General features: G+C 44.2%; 1 protein-coding gene across 1 annotated transcript in view; it reads right to left on the minus strand.

Annotated features, from left to right (window-relative positions):
• Positions 1 to 465: 465 nt before the first annotated feature.
• Positions 466 to 23,876, minus strand: part of KLHL6 (kelch like family member 6) — a 55,001-nt gene continuing 31,590 nt past the window's right edge. Inside the window, exons 3-7 of the mRNA XM_065876685.1 lie at positions 15,868 to 16,317; positions 8,782 to 9,019; positions 3,879 to 4,081; positions 2,128 to 2,341; positions 466 to 767 (exon numbers count right to left, since the gene is read on the minus strand). Coding sequence (XP_065732757.1) covers positions 466 to 767; positions 2,128 to 2,341; positions 3,879 to 4,081; positions 8,782 to 9,019; positions 15,868 to 16,317 — 1,407 coding nt within the window. The remainder of the gene's footprint in view (positions 768 to 2,127; positions 2,342 to 3,878; positions 4,082 to 8,781; positions 9,020 to 15,867; positions 16,318 to 23,876) is intronic.

Genomic DNA, 23,876 nt, shown 5'->3' on the forward strand with positions numbered 1-23,876 from the left:
TGTTCTGAGATAGACAACATGACAGAACCTACACTAACTTTGAAATTGGAAGACCTGGGTTTAGACTCTTGGTTTAGCTAACTTGTAATCTGACTGACCTGGGGCAAATCACTTAGTCGGTTTTCTCACCTGTAGAATGGGAGTAATAAAATCCAGTCACCAGGTCATTTGACGGTTAAAGGAATTGGTATACAAAAGTGCCCGGTATTGAATCTGGCATGGGACAGGTGTGTCTTGAATGTCAAGTATTATTCTTCTTTCCTCCTGAGGTAGGTCTCACAGACAGTCCTGGCTGGTCTCAAGTCCCAAAGCTGTGACTTCCAAGGAGCCGCCATGGGGAGCTGCGGTGAACCCCTGATGTATGCACAGCCTGTAACTCAAGCTCCGCTAGCTGCTTTAGAGGGACCGATGCGGGGGAGAGGGAGGAGGGCTCCCCGCGTGGCTCCGCCCTCCGCGCTCCCGCAGTCAGACCGACACAGCTCCAGGCACGATCCTCCGAATGTGGGTGTACGACTTCCTGATGGTGACACTGCCGTGGTGCGACACCCCCCGGGGCAGGACGCACTCCTCCGTCAGTTTCTGGGCCTCGGGGTCCCAGCACAACACCGTGGCGATGACCTCGTTCTTCTCGTCCCGCCCCCCAGTGATGTAGAGCCGGTTGTTGCAGGGCGCGATGCCGCAGCTGGCCCTCTCGTGGCTGAGCTGGGTCACCAGGCACCAGCTGTCCTCCAGAGGGCTGTAGGCGTACAGCGCTCGCATGGCCCCTCCTGAAGAGGAAAGGAAACACCGTGGGCATCTCACTGTTTTCTGGTTTTCTTCCCCATTAACCACTAAACTCCTACTCCTGGTTAGGTCAAGTCTACCATCTTGCCAATAGAAAGAGCAAATTCACGGCTCTGCTCTCCAGAAAGCCAGAATGGATAACTAGGGGCAGCAAGTCTCCTGCTGGAAACGCTTCATAGCCCTTTAAACTCTGCAGCCCGGTGCTAATCAGGTTCTGAAGGACGCCTGTCTTCACATGGCTGCCAAAATGTACCATAAAGACTGCTTCCTGGGAGAAATACCACCTGGTGCATCAGATAGGCCCGGCTCATAATCCCAGCTCTGCCACTTTTGGATCTGTAACCATGAGCACCAAGACCACGGTGGTGATAAGAAATCAGAAGGACCATGCACATAAAGCACCTGGCAGAAGGCCTGGTGCATAGGAGTCTTGCATTGTATTGATCTACATGGCAGTGACTAGAGGTGGTGGCATCTCTAGACTGAGCATGACCTGGGACACCAGCCCAAGTTACCCATCTTGAGATTAGACCTCTGGGGCAGAGTCACGAGTCTGACCATAAAGACACAGGAAACCTGAAGCAAGGGAGAGAAGGGGTTTTGCCTTAATCCGTTCCCATATTTTGCATTCAGGAAGCCTTCTCTGATTAGCTCTCATTTGCTGGAATTATTTATTTTTGGTATTTCCTTGATCAGTCATTCTCAATCCTGGCTGTACATTAAAATCACCTGCACATTAAAAACACCTGACACTGTGGCCAGCGTCCTCCTTCTCCTTCTGATATTATTGGTCTGCACAAGCCCCAGCTACCCATATTTTTGGGAAAAGCTCCATAGATGACTCTAATGAGTAGTCAGGGTTGAGATCCATCACCCTTAACAATTACATGCCAACTGTGGTCTGGCTAGTCAGGCTTTCCTTCCAGCTAAATGCAACTGTTCAGAGCCCCCAAAGCAAGTCGGAAGAATAAAATTCCCATGAACACAGAATAAGATATAAAGATAGCTACCATTTATTGGGCACTTATACGGTGCATATTTCAATTTCTGTGCATTGCTAACGCTTACAACAACACACTTTGCTCCCAAAGCAATTTCTTGCTCCTCCCCTGGGCACCGTTGTCCATCTGTCTTGTATGTCTCCTAAATGGGGGCTGTTTCTGTCTCCAGAACTGCAAGGTAAATTCCACCAAGGCCTGGACCAATCCCATCTTCTCTTCTTTTCAACCCCACCCACATCACCCAGGAACTCAAGAATTCCCAGGAGGGTCTCATGTGCTCTACCTGCAGGGCTGCAGGTGTAGGGGACCCTACACTTAAATAAGAAGCCATTTGCTCACTTACCAACCACATAGATACGGTCCCGGAAACTCACTGCATTGATGCATTTAGCCTCTACTGGCATGGTCGACTTTAAATTCCACTTATTGGTTGAAGGGTCGTAACACTGAGTCTTGTCCGTGGCCAGTTTCCCATTGGGCCCTCCCCCAATCACATAGAGCTTCTTCTTATGGCTGGTGGCTGCGAAGGAACTGACATGGATAAGGAGGGGTGCAGCCTGCAGAGACACAGGGCACCAGGAGAAGCTGTCAGTGACACTGCCCAGATTGCTGCAATGGCTCACAGGACACAGGCCAGGAGCCAGGGGACACAAGCCCGGGAATCCTTTGCCTGAAGTCACAAGGCCTGTGGGCCAAACTCCCCTGAGACATAGAGAGGATCAAAGCGTACATTTCCCACCCTCCCACCAGGCTCCAGATGTTTCTAGCCTGTTTCTCCCAGAGTTCAGTTCTCAGGGCAGGAGGGGTGTACAGGAATAAGTGTTTATACAGATGAAACCAGCCAATGTTGGAGGAAAATGCTTTCTCAGACATGCATATTCATATTTATTCATGTGCTCCTTCATTCAAAAAATATTTACTGAGTGCCTACTATGTGCCAGGCATTGTCGTTGGTGCTTATAGCTAGGAAGAAAAGCTGGTATAAGGGTTTCAGGTGGCCACAGGTAAGCATATTCTCCCACTCTGGGGCAACATACAGATCTGAGGGTTAAGCCAGACTTGTGTTTCCATCCTGTGAACCCCAGGGCACTAAAGGGGACTTTTAAGAGTCTCTTACCCATTAACATAACCCTCTTGGGTCATGGAGCAACTTTGTGATGGGACTTAAACTGAGAAGTTCTTGGGCACAGCCTTATAAATGTTAAGGGCTCCCTATAAAGTTCTTTTCGGGTTAACAGATCTTGGCTGGATGCCATAATGACCTGTCTACCTTTGCTTGTGCCTGTGATGACCACGTTTCACACACCCCAAAGCTGGAACATGTTCTGACATATAATCTGATAAGGAGAAAGAAAATTTGAAATTGGGAATAATCTGGAAGTACAGGAAGTGAGGTCACCTTACCTCTGTGTGTGTGTTGGGTGGGGGTAAGGATACTTAACATGAGATCTACCCTCTTAACACATTTTAAAGTGTAAAATACAGTATTGTTATCTATAGGCACAATGTTGTATGGCAGATCTCCAGAGCTGGTTCATCTTGCATAAACGGAAACTTTATGCCCATCGATGAGCAATGCTTTGCCTTTTCTTGAGTATGATATGTAACTGAGATTGCATTGCTAAAGTCTTGTTTGAAGGCACGCAAATGGTTCATCACTAATAGGTAAATAAATAAGGGCTGACTTCTAAATACTACCAAATGACTCTGGATTCAACAAACAGTGTAGTCAAGAGATCCTGGTATGCCCAGTGTGGAGAAGACAAGGGCAGATGGCATCGGAGGAGACAGAGACTCTAGGCCAAGACATGCAGACCAAGACAGGATCAAACCTCCCGTCTACATCTGGGGTTCTGGCCAGGATAGGACAGGTACCCACACAGAGCTCCCCCACCTGGAAGGAAATCATTTCCGTGACCTGATCAGCAATGCTGACTCGATGGCTCCTATGAGGAGGGAAGCTCAGAGCCACTGAAAATGTTCTCAGTGGGAGCAGGGAGATCAGAAAGCCGTATACCTACATTGGCAGATACCAATTTTTTCTTTTAAGCTTTGAAGCAATAACACAGAGTTACTCATAGAAATAATCTATACCTCTGACCAGCAGTTGTGGAAGGGGTCATAGGTCTCCACGTTGTTAATCCTCTGCAAGCCATCGAAACCTCCGATCACATAGACCTTGCCCCCGAGCACCACCATCTTATGCCTCCAGCGGCCTATGTTCAAATACTCAATTTGAATCCACTTGTTGATTGAAGAATTATATTTCCAAACATCATGCTGTGTTTCTTTGCCACCTAGGAGACATATAGAGCATTTAAGAAACCACTGATATGTCAGAAATGCAGCTTCTCCCATAATTCCCCACTGGCCCAGAGTGTTAAATCCCCAGACGAGCACCAACCCCCGCCCCATCCACCCAGACAAAAGAAATCATGAAGGTGCATGCAGTGTGGCTGCCAGGACAGAGCCTGCACAGGGTGACAGGGAGACACAGTGCAAGGCTGGGGTGGATCATGCACTGGGCTGTGCCATGTGTCACCTCTGTGCTGTGAGAATTCAGAGAAGAGGAGGCTCCGTGAGCTAGGTCCAGAGAAGGCTTCAGGGGAGTAGTACCCAAGTCTGCCTAGGCGAGTGGGGACCAACAGGAGCCTGGACTCCAGTGTTTGTGAGGCTCAGGGGCAGGAGGTCAGGCAGGACAGGTAAAGTTGGACGATTGCAGGTGGGGATAGTAGGGCCTTGACCAGCGGGCAAATGAGAAACCAGCTTAAGTTCTCTGTTTGCTTATTTATTCAAACAAATACAAACCTGGGAAAATCACCATGAAATCTTACAAAATTCTCTTGGTTCATAACTCTGATCTATATAAAAACATAAGGGAGGTTTGTCCTACTTTGAAACAATTTCTATTGGAACAGAATGAGATGCTCACACCAGATCATCTGAGAGTGAGCTGGTAAAACATTTTTTCAAGACAACTCAATAAATAGAAAATATGTAATTCAGTTAGGGAGAGAGACCAAGACAAAGGAGAGCTGACTTTTCTGGTGACTTTAATAAAATATTTTAATGACTTTGTGTTTCCATTTCCCCATCAGCACAGAGGACTACCAACTACCTAAAACAAAGGATGTACCTTTCAGACTAAAATGTGCACTAGTGTGGAAATGAATATCATTAATGATGCTCTGTGTCACGGGTAAGTGTTTCTCAAGGGTGGAGCCCAGAAGTGGGATTCCTAGGTCAATGGTGTGCCCACCTTGAATTTTTACAGGTGATACCAAAGAACCTTCCAAAGCTGTCCTGGTTGACTTTTCCCCATACCCCACCCACAGCGGATATTAGGAAGGTTTTTTTGGTTGGTTTGTTTTGTTTTACAGCCTGAGGGAGAAAAATGATGCCATAGTTTGGTTTCCCCTGGCTGCTAGGGAGACTGAGCTTCATCCTCTCCTGTTATCTTTTTGTTCATATAGTTTAACCATTCTGGGGGAGGGGTGTTGTATACCTCTTAGAGGTCTCTATTCAAAACACTGTGATATTGATCCCAGTCAGGTAGTGTCCAAAATTATAAAATAACTATACACTTTCCAAGAAATGTATGCAAACTTTATTAAAAAGGGAAAAAAATGACAGTTTTTTTTACTTCAGGATGTAAAAGAAGACCTGATTAACTGGGCAGGCATATCATGTGCACAGATGATAAGACAGGTTATTGCAAAGATGTCAACCCTCCCCAAGTTAACCTATATATTAGGTGCCTTCAGGGCTTTTCATGGATCTCAGGACATGAAGTGACCATTCTAAGCTTCATTTGGAAGAGTAGATTTGGGAACATTTCTAAGAAACTTTTGAAAAAGAAGGAGGAATGAGAGAGCTCTCCCTAGCAAAAATCAAAATATACTAAAAAGCTGTGATAATAAAAATAATGTGCTACTAGTATAAGACAAACTGATCAATTAAAAACAAGGTACAGAAACAGACTAAAAGATATAGAGATTATTAAATAAATGGCATTAGAACAATTGGCTATCTGTTTAGAGAAAAATTTAGATCCCTATTTCACACTATACTTAAAATTTAAATGTAAATGCTATAGAAGTAACTGGAGAATATATAGGAGAAGATGTTAATGATCTTGGGGTGGGGAGGGGCTTTCTAAGCATGACAAGAAACCTAGAACATATAGAAAAGAAAGTTACTATATAAAATATAAATCAAAGTTAAAAGACAACGCCACTGTCTGGGAGAAAGTATTTGTAATACAAATAGCAAAGGATATATAATAAGAACTCCAAAAAATTAATAAGGAAAAGACAACCAATAGAAAAACAAAGGGTAGGAACAGATCATTTTTAAAAAACAGATACATTTAGCTAATAAATATATGAAAATATATTCAACCTCATTAACGATCTAAGAGTGTAAATTTACACAATCAAGTCTATTAAAAATGTAATTGATAATAAAAAATGTTAACAAGGAGGTAGAAAATGGGCACTGACATTCATCATTGGTTGAACTGTAAATTGGTTACAAACTTTCTGGAGGACAATTTAGCAATATCTACAAAAACTCTAAATTTACACATCTTATGACCACATCCAGGAATCTCTCCATATATCAGCGCAAGTTCATAAATATATGTGTATGAAAATGCCTATTGCGGTATTTTTTTCAGTGGGAAAATAAAAGCTGAAAAAAATTATGATTCATCCATTCAGTAGACAGCCCTGAAGCTGGTGAAATGAGCAGTAATGACAACCCTCGCAGTAGTGATAATGACGACTAACACTGCTGAGCTCTCACCCCGTGCTCGGGATTGTGCTGTACTCTACATGTATTACCTTGCCTAACACATAGAGTAGATCAATTATACCAACATGTAATGATGTTCAGAACAGATTGTTAGTTGAGTACACATTTCTGTTGATTTAGTACAACAAGCATGCTTTCATGTGTCGCCTGTATCATTTTTATTTTTTAACATTTTTATTGGAGTATAATTGCTTTACGATGGTGTGTTAGTTTCTGCTCTATAACAAAGTGAGTCAGTTATACATATACATATATCCCCATATCTCTTCCCTCTTGTGTCTCCCTCCCTCCCACCCTCCCTATCCCACCCCTCTAGGTAGTCACAAAGCACCGAGCTGATCTCCCTGTGCTATGCGGCTGCTTCCCACTAGCTATCTATTTTACGTTTGGTAGTGTATATATGTCCATGCCACTCTCTCACTTCGTCCCAGCTTACCCTTCCCCCTCCCCATGTCCTCAAGTCCATTCTTTAGTAGGTCTGTGTCTTTATTCCCGTCTTGCCCCTAGGTTCTTCATGACCATTTTTTTTTTTTAGATTCCATATATATGCGTTAGCAGCCTATATCATTTTTTAAAAGACAACAACAAATTGAAGATGGACAAAAGACAAGTTGTAGAATAAAACACTATGTGTAGTGTATGAGGCAAAGACTGACCATGATTACCAAACCTGTCTTTTCCTCCTGGGCACACGGCTAAACTACATTTCCCAGCCCCACTGCAAGGGGGGCGGGGGTGCAGGGAGGGCATGCAGCTGGTTCTTGCCAATAGAATGTGAGCAGAACTGATGCCTCATGTCTAGGCCGAGGCTGTTGTGAGCAGGTGTGTCTTTTCAACTTGTTGGGTTTCTCTCTCTTCCCGAAATGCATCAAGCTTGAAGGTCACGTCTGGAAACAGCCTCATCATGAGATGGAAGGAGCCTAGGTCCCTGAATGACTGAGTGGAGCAGGTGCTCTCCCCCAACCCACACATACTTCTCTGGTGATTCATTGAGATTCAGGGTTTGTTACAGCAGCTGGCATTACTTACTCTAAGACAATATAAAACCATTTTTGTAAAAAAAAAAAATTAAAACATGTAGGATTGTGATGGCACAGAGAAACTGCCATATTTTACTTTACACTCCCTGTATTGCTTAAATCTTCTACAACAATTAAAAAATGTTTCTGTAAGACAAAAGAAAGCTAAACCCTAGTCTGTGGTATTAATAGACTCAAAGAAGAACTGACCTGCCCTTTATCTTGGAGGAGACCAGTTCTGGGAATAAGCTCTTTCCAAAACGAGTTCAGATTAAAGAAAACCGCCAAGAGAAGGGAAGGGATGTTTGTCTTTTCCCTTGGTGCTGCAAGAAGAGCTAGGTGGCTTTTAATGTCATGGGAGAGCATGAGACTCAGAGAACATGGATTGGAATCCTGCCTGACACTTACCAGTGTGTGACTTTAGGTAAGTTCCATACCTTTCTGAGCCTCGGTTTTCTCCATTTGTAATCCGGAGATTAAAATCACCTACCTTATAGAGTTGATGTGAGAGGCAATAATTAATTGCTACCAAAGAGTAAATTCATCTACTATGCTGTAAAGATGGTAGAGATTACATCATTTAATAAATATTTATTGAGCATTTACTATGGCCAGACACAGCGCTAGGTATTGGGAATACAGTGTTGATTCAGGGAATTTAAGGACTAATGGGAAACAGGCATAGAGCAGTTATAAACAATTAAGCAAACAACTTAGAAGTAAGAAATGAAAAAGTACTGGATGCTATTGGAGCATCTAAAAGTAAGACCTAATAAACTTGAGGGGAGAGGTCAGACTTGGGGGGAAGAGCAGACATATTTATTCATTACTGTATTTCCAGTGGCTAGCTCAGTGTCCTATGCCTATAGCAGACACCGAATAAACTCTAGTACCACTTTCCTTCTTCCTTTTCCATGAAGGAAGTCCTATCTGCCTGCTCCCCCAGTTCCTACTACAATACTGCTGAAGGATTAGGGTTCACTCAGTAATTATTCCCTCTCCACGATAAGACCATCTGAGTGCCTGGTTTCCATATCCTGACCCAGTTAGTGCTAGATCAGTGCCATCCACATTAATTCTCCTGGGATGGTTGCCTGTCTCTCACTCAGGAGAACATGTAGTGCCTTGGGGGCTGGCTTTGGCATCACGTGGCTTCTGCTTACCTGAGATGTAGACCTCATTTTTTAATGTCACGCATGCAAACTCCACCCACTTCTTATTCTCACTGTCCAGCTCGTGCTCTGTCATGGGGAGCTTGGCCACCTCCAGGCGGCTGCGCCTCAGGGGATCCAGGCAGGTTACCTCCGCCACAAACCGTTCATCCTTCGTGCAGCCACCGATGATCATGAACACCTCAGACTGGAACTCATGCATCCTGGGCTTGGTGCGCTCTGAAATGATCTGGAAAATCAATGGGAGTACAAAGAGGCAGAATGGCACAGTGGTTCAGAGCTCAGGCTATGGAGCCAGAGGAGCAGAGCCCAATTCCCAGCTCTGCCACTGTAGGACCATGTGACTTCACCTCCTTGGGCCTCAGGTTTTTCTTCTGTATAATGGAAATTTTAGTGGTAACAACCTCATAGGTTTGTCATGAGGATTAAATGAGATAATATATTTAGTGCGCTTGGCCCAGGGCCTGATGTATAGTAGGTACTCAATAAAGGTTATCGGGTGTAGATTTTGCTACTTTTTAAGAAGTTCAGGTCTGTCTACCATCAAATGCACTTTCCTGCCTCTTCCCTCTTGCTTGGTCAGAAGCACTGAATCCTGGAATTTCATTTCTGGCCACCTTCCACTCCCCACTGGTTTCAGTTTTTTGATGATATCCCAGACTTTGCTCGCTACCAGGCCTTTTCTGGAAGAGAAGTCCTGAGGGCACATAAGAGCATCCAGAGACTTAGGAGAAAAGAACCAAAAGGGAGCAAGGGTGTGTCCAAGGAGGTTGGGGAACTGGGTCCCAACATCAAGCATATGACCCTTCAGAGCCTTGAACAAGCAAAGATATCCATACCACAGATATTTGAACCCAGCTGAAAGAGCAGAGGTTTGGAGTCAAATACACCAGAGTTCCATCCTGGTTCCACCACCGATGGCCATGTGACCTTGGAGAAGCAACACAATCTCTGTAAATGCCTGTGATCATTCCTATGCTACCATGCCATTGTGAGCATCCATGAGGTTGTGATGTAGAGAGCTGAGAAGAGCACCTGGCACACGCGTGGCCCTCCATAGCTAGTCACGGCAGTAAGAGTGGTGGGAGATGTCATATTGATGTAATTAATGAAAAGGGAGAGCTGCCCTCCTCCTGGTTCCAGCCATCCCTGGGCTTGATGGGGAAGGTTCTACAGGGGTACTGACGGGAGACAGAGAGGCAGCAGCACCTATTTCCCACATGGCCAAAAGCAGCTACTCTTTCCTACAAGGTTAAGCTGACCTAATATGGATTATGGAACTTCAATCTTGCCCACAGATGGTGACAAACGGTTTACCTGAGTCCACAAGTGGTGAATCCAATCAATAGTCACATGTAATCAGATCAGCCAACATCCAATGTCTACTTTCCCAGAAGAGACTTTGTTTTTCTGTGCCAATAGTCAGATACAGTAAATTCTGCATCCTCAGTTATTGAGGCCAGACCATGGCCATAAAGTCTGTGGCAGGACTCTCCTTTATGGGTCAGCAGAAAGGAGTGGAGGTGTGTGGCAGTTTAAATCCTGGGCAATGGGCTGAGACTGAGGGCACTGACAGTGGAAAGGCCAGCTGGGATAAGGGTGGAAGGGGTGGTCCCGAGAACTTGGAGGCACTATGAGAATACCAAGCTGGTAGGAGAGGAATAAGCAATGAGTTGGCACCAAAGACAAATTGGCCAATCTGAGATTTCTCCCTCCAGCCTCTAAACCTTCCTTCCCACAGCTGAGGGACAACCTCTAGCACCAATCTGATCCTCTTGCAGGGAGGATTTAGGGATTATAGGGCGATGCTTAGAGGACAGCACTAGCTTCTCAGAACTGGTTCCCTGTGACCCTTACTCTGGTTCTGAGAGCCAAGCCTCAGCCTCCTCTCTGAAGCCCCCCCATCTTATTCACAGTGTCTGATCTCCTGCATCAACAGCCTGCTGACTAGCAGGGGACCAAACCAGCCATGATCTTACTCCTGACTCCCAGGGCTGGCATCCCGGTCCTGAGTCCTGGCCTGTGGAAGACTCTGCTCCCACTGACTGAAGCCTGCATTCCTGCCTGCTGTCTGCATCTCCCCATAATATCTGCCCTCGATTGCCCACACTACCTTCCCAACCACTTATCCTGTAAGCCACTTGACATTATTTTCAATGTCATTTTGTTCTTTCCTCCAGGAAGCCATTCTTGCCTTTCCACACCTGTTCCCACAGTCCTGAATTTCCCTATCACAGCGCTTTTCACCCTCGTGTAATTTATTCTAATGTCCCTGATGGCAGGGATAGCCCTTTTCTCCAATGGATCCTCAGCACCAAGAACAGTGCCTGGAGCTTGTGGGTTTCCATAAATGTTGGCTGAATGAGTGAATGAATGAATGGGCAAGTTAGTTAACCCAGGACCTGATAAAGACTTTTTTTTCCAGTCTAGATCATTGTGGTAACCAGCTTCCACAATGGCCCCCAGCAATCCCCACCTCCTGGTATTTACATCCTATGCTGTTCCCTCCACATTATTCCTGGGTTGATCTCTATGCCAATAGAATACAATAGTGTTGGTATACCACTTCTGAAATTAGGTTATGAAGGCACTACAGCTTCCATCTTGACAGCTCTCTCAGTCTTTCTTGGGTCATTTGCTCTAAAGAAAGACAGCTGCAATGCAGAAGCCCAAGTAGCAAGAAGCTGAGGCTTCCAGCCAACAGCCAGCAAGGAAGTGACTTCTGTCAACAATCCTGCGAGGGAACTTGCAAGTGGATCCTCCAGCCCCCTTTGAGCTTTGAGATGACTAACTGCAGCCCCAGCCAATAGATGGACTGCAACTTCAGAAGAGACCCTGCGCCAGAATCACCCAGCTGAATCACCCCCAGATTCCTGCAAACTGTGACATAATAAATGTTTGTTGTTTTAAACAGCTGTTTGGGGATAATTTGTTGCACAGCAATAGAAAACTAATACAATCATCTAGTTGATGGGACTGGCTGGGTATTGAGACCTGCCTTGTAACTCGGAACCACAGGACTGCCAGATGGTGGCACCATTACCAAATTGTAAGTTCAGCTACGTTTTGCAAAATATTAACCCCAAAGGCATGACAAACGCCAACCTGAAGTCAGAGATGGGCAAGTTTGTTGCAGACACACGGAAGTAAGTGTTTGCCAAAGAATCACACGCAACCATCAGGCCTACACAGTTTATTTTCAGATTGTTAGAAGTAGAGCAAAAAAGTTTCCCCTTACTGACTACTTATTGTCCAAAGAACCTATCTGAGAGCACCAAACAGAAGTGACCAAACTGCTTGGATAAAGCTCCTCAGGGTGAGCTTCTGCCCCGCTGCCCTCAGGAGTAGGTCCTCCTGACAGCACACATATCAGAGCAGCCTTTGGTATAGATCAAGTTGGTCCCTGGAGACTTAGGAGGCAATGAAATGAAGGGGTAACTTTCTCTGCCCCTAAAGACCTCTCCTAATGAAGGTACCAGCTACTACTCCTAAATCAAATGTAAGTTGACATTTGCTTTTAGGATTCTAAAACTTCCTTCTGTTACCACCTCCATGAGCTCAGAGGAGGGACAAGGTTAAAATGGAGAGATAATGATAGGACAAGCAGGGTTAAAGTTTGGGAAAGGAAGGTTAGGAGGAGAAATGTGTTCACAGAGTATCCTCCAGGCTTACCCTAGTGTCATTAGGAATAAAGCCAAGATCACACAAGCAGCGAGAAGGCTGGGAGTTTCAGGGAATCAACTAGCAATGAGACACAACTCAGATATCACAATGTTTGGTTGGTTCAGTTACCTAGACTATAAAATGAGGATGAGAAAATGCCCCGAGCAGGATTTGGGGCAATAAGGCAGAAAAAAACTAGGACACAATGAAAAGAGAGATTTTAGCCTCAGAGAAAGAAAATGCTTGATCGTGGGAGATAGAGTACCATAAAGAACTGAGTGAGAATAGGAACAGTCTTTATTTCTGGGGCACTTAACATATGCCAGACACTGTGCTAGCACATCTCATTCATTATCTTATCTCATTCTCAAAACAATGCTATCAGTTGGTAGATATTGTTTTTCCCATGTTGCAAGGGCTGAGCCTTACAGCAGCTAAGTAGCTTGCCCAAGGTCACACTAGGTAAATTGTGCAGGTCAAGATTAAAGCCCAGACCTGCCTGACCGGGAGCTCAAGTTCTTGACATTTTCTAGTTATCAGAATTCTCTCTCCTCCTGAATCCAAAGCTTATAATCCCACTCCCCCACCCCCACCCCATTGCAAATACAAAAGGCAGAGCAGATATTTCATGGCAGCAGTTTTGCAGAAGGCACAGCAGGGACATTTTATATAAGAGGAAAGCCTTTATCACCTGCATTTCAGGGAGTTAGGAAATGGGAAGCAGAAACAAAAATAGCAAGAATGTTGGAAGTACAGTTGATCAAGACCCTGTACTTTGGTTTTTTTTTTTTAAGTTTTTAAAAAAATTAATTTATTTTATTTACTTTTGGCTGTGTTGGGTCTTTGTTGCTGTGCATGGGCTTTCTCTAGTTGCAGTGAGCAGAGGCTACTCTTCGTTGTGGTGCGCAGGCTTCTTATTGCACTGGCTTCTCTTATTGCGGAGCATAAGCTCTAGACGCGCGGGATTCAGTCGTTGTGGCTTGCGGGGTCAGTAGATGTGGCGCATGGGCTTAGTTGCTCCACGGCATGTGGGATCTTCCCGGACCAGGGCTCGAACCCATGCCCCCTGCATTGGCAGGTGGATTCTTAACCACTGCGCCACCAGGGAAGCCCCAAGACTGTACTTTAAATGCTGAACTGAGAGCAGTTGCAGAGACTGATCTTGTATTCAGGAATATGAGGGCTTTCCTAGTGCTGAGCCAACTGCCAGCGACCCACATATCCAGCATAGGACCCTTGTGGTTATCTGGTCTTCCTCTATCAGTCTGCTTATCACCCTTCATTTGCTTACTGTCCTGTCTTCTCTGAAAGACCATAAGTTTAGTAAGGTAGAGACTGTTTTGTGGTGCTTGGTGCCATGTCTGGCATATAGTTGGTGCTCAGGATTTATTTGTGAAGAATGAAAGTATAGCATATGACATTATAGCACTAATGGCAATATTAGAAAAAAAATCTCAAATTAGTGACCTTTTTTCTACCCTAAAAAACTAGAAAAGGAAGAGAAAATTCAACCTGAAGTAAGCAGAAGAAAGTAGTCAAGATTAAGGTAGAAATAAATGGAATAGAAAATGTAAAGACTGTAGAGAAAGTCAAGTGAAACCAGAAGCTGGTTCTTTGAGAAAATCAATAAAATTGATAAACCTCTAACCAGACTGATCAGGAGAAAAAAGGAGACACAAATTACCAATATCTGGAATGAGAGCTATAACATCACTACAGATTCTACAGATATTACAAAGGATAATAAGGGACTACTGTGAACAACTTTATGCCAATAAATTCAGCAACTTCTATGAAATGGAAAATTCTTTGAAATATACAAACTACCAAAGCTCATTCTAGAAGAAATAGATAATGTGAATAGTCTCTTGTATCTATATAGCTATTAAAGAAATACAATTTGTAGTTTGAAGTTTAAAACCTTCTCACATACACAAAAAATTCCTCCTGGTTCTGATAGCATCACTGATAAATTCTACCAAATATTTAAGGATGTGTTTGCAGAGTGAATAAGTGACAATGGATCTGAGGACAACACAGAACTAGAAAAGGACAGACAGAAAAGAAGGGGCTCCCAAGGGGCCTCTGAAAGACAATTCCTAAACTATTTTGGCTAATATTTCTACCAATGGCCTAATGAAGAAGGCTTGGTAGCCAACCTCAGAACCATTGTACAGTGGTATACATGTGTGGCTGTTCATGTGTACAAACGTAACAAACTGCCCCTCTATCGTTACTTAATGATTATTTTGTTCCTCTCCACTAAGCCTATTCTTGTCTTTATAAAGTTCTGAATATAACATTTCTTCAGGAATTGTTAAGGAGAACCAGGTAGATACAAATGATATGTTTATTCACTATCTTGGTACGCATTTATTCATTCAACAAACATTAACCAATCCCTTGCTATATACCAAGGACTCTCCTAAGGTCTAGATGAAAAGTCCAATAAGACATATTTCCTACCATAACAACCTCCCTGTCTAGAGATATTTACAGATGAGGAATTCAATGGTTAACATGCAGTGGTTGGTGCTATAACAGAGCAATGCTCCAGTGCTATGAGACTGACAGAGGCCTCTGGAGAAGGTGATGCTTAAACTGAGTTTTGAAGCTGGAGCAGAAGTTAACTACATGAAGAAGAGGAAAAAGTCATTTGAGCAGCACCTGCATTAGCCTGAAGGCTGAAAAAGCGTGTCCGCTTTGGGGAATTACAAGCAGTGCACTCAGACTGTAGCAGGAGAGAGAGGTTGCAGATGACACTAGAGCAGCGAGCAAGAGACCAGGCTCAGAGAGTTTAGGCAGAAGTGTGGGCTTTATCCTGAAAGTGGTGGGGAGCCAGTGAAGAGGCTAAGACCAGGAGTGAAATGATGAGGCTTGAGTTTTAGATCATCCAGCTGATGAATGAATTGCAGGGTGGCCAGACTGGGGGCGGAAAGCTGAGTTTTGAGGAATTCTCAGAGGTTCAGGAAGGAAATAATGAGAGTCTGAACCTAGGTAATGTCAGGGGAGATATAAGAGTCTCAAGGTTTCCCCAGAGTGGACAAACTGGGAAAGCAGCAGCCCTGTGGAATGGTGACTGGACAGGGCACACTCCCTACATATGTGTGTCTCCCCTACCAAACTCCCGCCCTTACACAACCGGAAAGGGGAAGGATGTGCCAGGCATGGTGCTGGGTGATTTCCAGATCTCACCTAATTCTCTCAGTAGCTGTCTACCATGTAGTATTATCGGCATTTTACAGATCAGAAATCCAGGGCTTCTGGAACTGCCTGACTCAAACTATAAACATCTACAGCATCTACTTCTTGATACCCTAATGATTTGTGAGCCAGTCTCACCTGTATCTCTGGGAGGTCTGCTAATTCCTTCACTTTGCTGGTTATATACGGCATCTCTCATCATCAACTCACCTCATTGCCAGAAAGGTGGTACATCCTGGCTTCCTGTAGCAGCGGGAAGACCTCTGGGCATTGTCTGATGAGAGGATCCGCTTCCACCATCTCCACAAAGTACCATGGGTCCAGAAGCGGCAAGCGCACGTTCTCCAGGACATAGGGGAGCAAGCAGAGTCGTTCTGACTGTTTGTGCCTGACCCAGCTCATCACAGTCTCAAACACCTGAGACTCTTCTGTCACATAAAGGTCATCGCTCTTCAAGATGTGGTACAGGGTATCCACAGGAAGTTCAAGGAACTCTTCGGAGTTCAGAATCTGCACAAAGTTCTGGATGATGTAACTTTGAACCTGCTTCTTTAGACTGTCCAAGGAATGTGTGTCTGCCAGCCTCAGTATTCCAACACAGTTTTCTGGGTTCAAGGCTTCTGTGAGGAAGCTCGCACAGGCATCCACCATCCGCAGGAACTAAGAGAACAGAAGGGCGGCAAATCAGGCCAGAAAATGACTAGTCCACATGGAGGTTTATCAGTGAGTTGTGTGTAGTAGCAAAAATTTAGAAACAACCTAAGTGACCCACAATAGAGGACTAGCTAAATAAATGAAAATACATTCATATTTTTGACAGCTGTATGGTCATTAAGAAAGCATGTTGTAGAAGAATATTAAATGACATGGAAAATGTTCATAATGTATTGAGTTGAAAAATCCATTCACTGAATCTTGATCAAGTGTCTAGATTTAATCAGCAACGTACAGGAAACATAGGGGAAAGAGGAACATGTTAAATGACACCACGTGAATACAATTAGCAAAACCCAGACTGTGGGAAACTCTACAGAGCAACCAGTTTGGTTTCTTCAACAAATACATCAAAAGGGGAAAGAGAAAAAGGGGGGTGGGGCAGGGAGGGAGAGCCGACGCACAAAAAGAGATTTAAAAGATATATCAACCTACTACAAAGTATGCAGCTTATTTGGATCCCTGACTTAAACAAAATTTTAGAAGAGAAATGTTTACAGTGACCAACATTTGGTGATATGAAGCAATTATTATCAATTTTAAGTGTGGTAATCGTGTTGTGGTTATGCTTAAAGAAAACTCATCTTTTGGAGCTATATACTGAAATCTTTTCAGGTGAAATGAGAAGGCACTTCACAAAATCATACATACATTATGATCCTCTTTTTATAAAGAAAAATATATATTGAATGTAGGCATAAAAAAAGACTGAAGGATATAAACCAAAATATTAACAGTTGTTATCTCTGTGTATCAGGTATCTTGGGACAAATTATGCTGCAGTAACAAACAACCCTCAAATCTCACGGGCTCACAACAATAAATGTTATTTCTCACTCACATTACAGGGCTCACAGGGCTTCAGTCCAAGACCAAGGATGATGGAAAAGCTCTTGACATGCCAGTTTTGTGACAGAAGGGGAAAAAAGATGGCAAACCACACAAAGGCTCTTAAAACTTTTGCTGAGAGGTGGCACATGCCATTTCCACTCACACTTAACTGGCCAGAGTAAGTCACGGGGCAAAATTTGTTGTCAAGGCAACAATAATCCTCCCACAGAAACAGGTCCCATAGGAATAGATGGAATATACTGTATAAATAATACAAGGCACCACACTCTGTAATAACACTATGAGATTTTTTTTTCTTTTTTCCCTTTTTTCTTTTATTTATTTATTTGGCCGAGCAGTGCAGCATGCGGGATCTCAGTTCCCCGACCAGGGATTGAACCTGTGCCCCCTTCATTGGAAGCATGGAGTCTTAACCACTGGACTGCCAGGGAAGTTCCGAGATTTCTTTTTCTTATTTTGTTTATTTATATACTTTTTAAATCTTCTAAAATGAATAAGTAACACTTTTGTAATAAAAAAATTAATTTGTAAAATTGGCTTCCATGACTTAATTTTAAATTATCACCGTCTTCATAAGAATATGAGTCCCACATGCGTATCTAGCACTTTGCAGCTTACAAAGCCCTTCTGTATTCATCATATTATTTAATACTCATTTTACAGATGAGATGTCTCAAATGCACCTGTCCATTCTATTTGCTGCTCTCTGGAGCTCAGCTTTGAAAGAGTTTAACTTCCTACCTTCCCTCCTTGCCCACTGGGCCCTTTAGAGGGTCAAGTTGTCAATGTTCTTGGTTTGATCAGTTAGAAGAAGGATGCAAAGAGGGAGGCTGAGGGGACAGGGCCTGTTGGGGAGGGGTGGTCTGAAGACGGGGCCTACTGAGAGTACAGACGGGCAGGCCTGACCAAGTGGGAGGGTGCAGCCTGCAGAGGAGAAACTCTAATGACAGGAGCTGGGGGTGGTAGTGTTATGGGTCCTGAAGGGAGGGGACAGGACTGGTCTTAGGGTGGACCATATTGACTTAGGCTTTGTTCTTCACTCCAGAGCACTCTAGGGGGCACACGTCCCTAATATGGGGGGATCAATCCCAATTGCAAAATATTATCTTACCCTGTCAGACCACACTTTTCAACTGTCAATTCAGAAAACACTGACCTGATGGTCAATGTTGGAGAACACCTACATTCTGCTTCAGACCACCCTGTGAGCTGGCCCCAACGGCCTGCAGATCTGTTCCTTGCATGAGCAACTGAGGAAACAGTTGAGACTGAGAAATCTAACACCTGTTTAGTTGTTTGCAGATTTTCAGTTCAAAGAGTAAAAATATAAAACCGAGACCAAGGCTCGCTGAGCCCTCAGAAGCTGTAACCAGAGCCCTCTGCGGCTCTGCCCACAGAGACATCATGAGGGCTGAAAGGGAACTCACTTAGATGGCAGCCTCCAGAGCAGAACGGCAGGTACACCTTGCCAGCATTTGCCTGAGAAAAAGATGATATGAAAATCAAAGAGATTTTCTAAATATGTAGACTGTCCCTGGGAGGCCCCCTAAGAACCTGGTAACAAGGTTGCCTCTGGGAAATGGAACTGGTGGGCGGAGTGAGGGTAGACAGGGAGAATTACTTTTCACTGTTTACCTTTTTGTACCCCAATTGGGTGCCATGTGGAGGAATTATCTATTTAAAATAAATGACATTTCTCACAAGTAGAGAAAATACTAGAAGGGAATACATCAAAATGCTAATAGTGGTTATCTCAATAGAGTTTCGTAGATAAAGTTATTACAGTAATGTGTTTTTTAGACCTTGCTGTACAGACCAAGTTTTCTACACTGAGCAAGAAGTTGCTTTTAAAATCAGGAAAAAATAAAATAAATACTTTCTTGTGATTTTCAAGTACACAATGAGAAAATAAAATAAAATGTAAAAAAAAAAAAAAGAGCACATACTATGAGCCAGCCTAACCAGCTCATTTAATACAACAGCACTACAAAGTAGATATTTATTATCATTGCTGCTTTATAGATGAGGAACAGATTCAGAGAAGTGAGGTAATTTCCTCAGAGACTTACAATGAGAGGCAGAGCTAAAATTTGAAATAATCTTTCTCAGTCCAAAAATGCATGTTTTTACATTATTTCAAGTTGCCTCCGGTCAAATAGTGTGTGCACAGGACAAGGGCTTCGCAGATGCCGAGGGTCATTTGCACACTTCACTGGAAAACTCAGATGGTCTGATCTGTCCAGACCGAGGAAGGCCTGGCTGATAAGATGCCAGCTGCTACCCCTGTGTGATAAACACCAATGAGCAAAGAAGGGAACAAGGAAGGAGAATAAAATCAAGTACCAAAGCTCACACATGTGAACAACAGTGACCCAGACGTGTCTCTCCCCACTCAGAAACCATTCATCCACCTGTTCTTTTCCCTAATATGTATTGAACATTATTAGATCATAGGCCCTCAACCAGGGCTGGGGGTACAGAGGGGAGCAGAAAGAGACACAGTGCCTGTGCTCATCCGAGAAGGTAGACCAGTGCGGGAGGCAAGCAGGAATCAAATAATCACATGGAATGTGTAGAGTTACAGCTAGGATAAACACTATGTAACAGTTCAGTGATTCCACTGCCTGGACTGAGAAAGTCCACTCCTACCCCTCAAGCTGTGCCCAGTGTGGCTCTAAGTCAGCACTGGGACTCTCCCTGATGGAGTCACGCCTGTCTACTCACCTTCGCCAAATAGCCCTAAGCTCACCTGTCACAGTGCCTTTCTATGCTCACACCATTTCCTCAGCCAGGACCACCTTTGTCCCTCATTACTACCTGCTAAAATCTTGCTTTCCTCACCCAAGCAAGTCTGACTCTGGGGCCCCACTTTTAAAGAAAGGACTCAGGATAGCTTATCCTAATTGCAACTGAGAACTCCCCTTTTAAGTATACCTCAAAAGGAAGGAAGAGTGAGTACCATGGCCATCACTTTATCTACAGGGCTGTTTCCTTCATTCAGAGTTGTTAGATCTGGGACCAACGGATGCTCCAGAGAGTTTATGAACCTCTACATTGTATGCAAACATTTGTTTGCACATGTGACATTTTTCTGGGAATTGTGTTTGCAGGAGACACTGGGTGGCTCTTTGGTATCCAACCACCCAGAGGACAAAGCCAATACAAGAGGGAGAGCCAACCTGAAGGACCAGAAAGACACAGAGCCAGAGTCTTAATCAGACTGTGCTTTGAGCCTTCCCTGCCTCTGGACATTTAAAATTCTGGGTTGATACTTGGTTAAGAAGGAAGAAGGAGAATGGAAGAGAAGGGAAGGGAAAAGAAGTGGAGAAATCCTACCTATTCATGAAGTTCTTTCTGAAAAGCCATTTCCTCCTTCATGGTTTCTTCAACTGCCCAACATGGAATCAATTCCTCCCTCCTCTGGGCTCTACTAGGCAACTCACTTGCCCCTCTAGCAGAACACTGTACTGCCTTGTACTATGGTCAAGTATCTCAAGGGCAGGTTCTAGGTCATCTGTGTGTTTTTATTTCCAGCAGCACCTAGCACAAACTCTGGCAAAAGGAGAGAAAAAAGGGAAGGAGAGAGAGAGAAAGAAAATATTTTTCAGATACCTAGTAGGTACCAAGATCTGTACTAGAAAATTTCCCGTCCATTATTTTGTTTAACGAATAAATTTTATTTTTTAATGAATATATTTTATGTAGGTATTAATATTGCCATTTGTACAGAGGAGGAAATAGAGAATTCAGAGTTGAGTGTGTTGCCCAAGGTCACACTGGTAGGTGGTAGAAGTGATACTGGAGATCACCTGGCTAATTTTTCTCACTGAGCATCACCTTGCCTTTGTGACTGTTGCATTGTTGAGCTAACAAAATTCCAGGAGAGTCTGAAGAGGCCTTATGAGGAGAAGGGTGAGTGGGGGTTCTCCAAGTTGCCTACATTCCCTCCAAAATATGCTTCAAAAACACTTTTGAGTGTGAGGGTTGTGTAGGGCAGCATCACGGGATACCAACCAATGGCTGGGAAACTGCTGATGTGCAGGGCAGTCATGGGGACAAGAACTTGTTCTCTTTAAAAATATCTGGTTTTGGGCTTCCCTGGTGGCACAGTGGTTGGGAGTCCGCCTGCCGGTGCAGGGGACACGGGTTCGTGTCCCGGTCCGGGAAGATCCCACATGCCGCAGAGCGGCTGCGCCCGTGAGCCATGGCCGCTGAGCCTACGCGTCCGGAGCCTGTTGCTCCGCAACGGGAGAGACCACAGCAGTGAGAGGCCCGCGTATCGCAAAAAAAAAAAAAAAAAATCTGGTTTTGCTTCTTCATATTTAAGATTATTTAGGACTTTAGGGTAAGTTTTCTCTCTCAGCCTGTTCCAATGACACATGAACTTGTTTATTAAAGTTGAGTGATGATAGATAATGGCAACAGATAGTCAACTTCCTATTTGGGAGAACATGTGAGTAAAAATTTACACCCAGGCACCTGACTCTAACAGGGAGACTAAAAATACAATGAAAGAAACCACTTGAAACATGGCTGCAGTTCCCATGAGAAATGTCTGCCTCAAAGAGAGTGCACCCCTCCCTCCCCATCTCTACTGCTCCTCTTCTGCTTCCCTTTATGCTCCCCAAAACCAGGCGTCCTAAAGAACTTCACCACTGTAATTCCACATCTCACTAGAGATTCCTTCCGCTCCAGAATAACTGAAGTACTATTTTGGTCCAAATCAGGAATTCCATTGACCATAGTCCCTACGTGGCCTTGGAGTTCTTGCAAAGCATCTATAAAGACATTGATATTCTTACCTTCGAGTCCCAACAAATCAGTATACGTGAAGAGTGTGTTAGCTGTTGATGGGATGAATAAAATTCAAATTTATTTGAGAGTGTTTCTGAATTCATTGTGAACTTTCGTCACTATTTTTGTCTTCCCAGACAATAGATACTAAACGTAAAGCCATTCTCTTGTGAGGTCTGTATTGGTATTAAAGAGGGGTCTTCATACAAATTGTAAATTACCACTGATCCTAATCTTCCACCTTTGCCTCTCCCTCCCTCTCAAGCCAGACACCCGCCTCTGACTCTGTGGGAATACACTCTCCCACCCCTCGGATGGCCTCTGCTCCCTCCAGACTTGCAGTCCTTCCTCTAGACTTGACTGAAAGGTCTGCTAGATCCTGGAAGCTATACAGGGTGGGCAGGAAAGGAAGGAGCTAAGACCTGCGAAAGGCCCACTCACTAAGGGGGGCAGGTGCTGGGGGACTGGGGCACTTAGAGGTGCACCTACCTGAGAAGTGGAATCAGAGGGAAAGGGGAGGGGCAGTGCCCAAGGGTGTGGCAAGTTTGGTAGAGACTCAGCAACAGACAGCCCCTGAGTTCCCGGAGGACACAGCGGGGGCCCCAACAGGCTAGCAGGGTGCAACAGGGGACATATGTGGGCTACACTAACATTCAAGGGGATACATGTGGGTCACACTAAGATTCAAGGGGCAAGTCACAGCTGCAGCTTAGTGACTCACCCCAGGGAGAGGGTGAAGGCCAGGGAGGGACATCATTGTAAGGATTAAGTAGAATGATGGTGTCTGGGACGTGGTTGAGGCTCAGGATGTTGGGGAGTTGAGTATGTGTGCGTGTGTGTGTGTGTGTGTGTGTGTGGACACGTGTGTAGGGCACAGAAGAAAGTACCTAAGCAGGAGCCAAGTCCTGAGAAGCAGGTCTATGAATGCAGACAGCTGCAACAGGTGGGGTAGCAGGTAGAGAAGGTGAAACCTTAAGTCTTTGCTTACAAGTTCCTTCTGCCTGGAATACGTTTCTCCAAACTCAACTGCCACTTGTTGAAATCCTACCCATTCTATGAAGTCCACCTCCTTCAGAGCCAGAAATTTCTCAATTTCTACATTCTGCCTTGGGGTCTGGGAGCTCATTGGGAATCCTCGTTTTTGAGACTTCAAGGGTAGTAAATGGAGGCAGGTACAGGAGCCAGACGTTCTGGGCTTAGACCCCAGATCAAAGCTCCACCACTTGGTGAGCTGGACTCTCTCTGAGCCACAGTCTCCTCATCTGGAAAGTGTTGGGAATAATAAACCCACCTTACAGGCTCATTAGGAGGGTATTACCTGGCTTGCTCACTCGCAGAAATACTGTCAATATCAAATGGGATCATGCAGGGGAAAGAACATGATAAATTGCTACTTAAATGTGATCTATATTTACAATTTTTATCTTTATTTCCCCCTGATAGCGTCTCACAAAGTGCCTTGAACGTAGCAGATACTCAGTACTTTGTGGTAGTTAGGTAGCAGAAAAAGTCAGAATCTGGTAGCAACGTGATTGTATTACAGCTAAAATCCCACAGCCCACTTCCTTATTGCATGATCTATAAACAGCAACTAGGGCATTCCAGGCTTACTTGCTCAGGGAAGGGTGAAAGGGTAGATGAAAGAAGACAATTTTGGCTTTTGTGTTTCTAAATACACTTTTAGAACTTACACTAGAAAAATAGTTTTGAAACACCGATTAGTGGTAATAACTGGGCCCTTTGACCTTCAAAATCCAGAATCCTAAAGAGTGTGTGCAAAAGTTTATGCCAAAACAGTAGAAATAGGAGAATGGATGATAATATAAGAGTCAGCTTTTCCCACACTGGAGGAAATACCA

Source organism: Phocoena phocoena, chromosome 4 (assembly GCF_963924675.1).
Source record: "Phocoena phocoena chromosome 4, mPhoPho1.1, whole genome shotgun sequence".
NCBI lineage: Eukaryota > Metazoa > Chordata > Mammalia > Artiodactyla > Phocoenidae > Phocoena > Phocoena phocoena.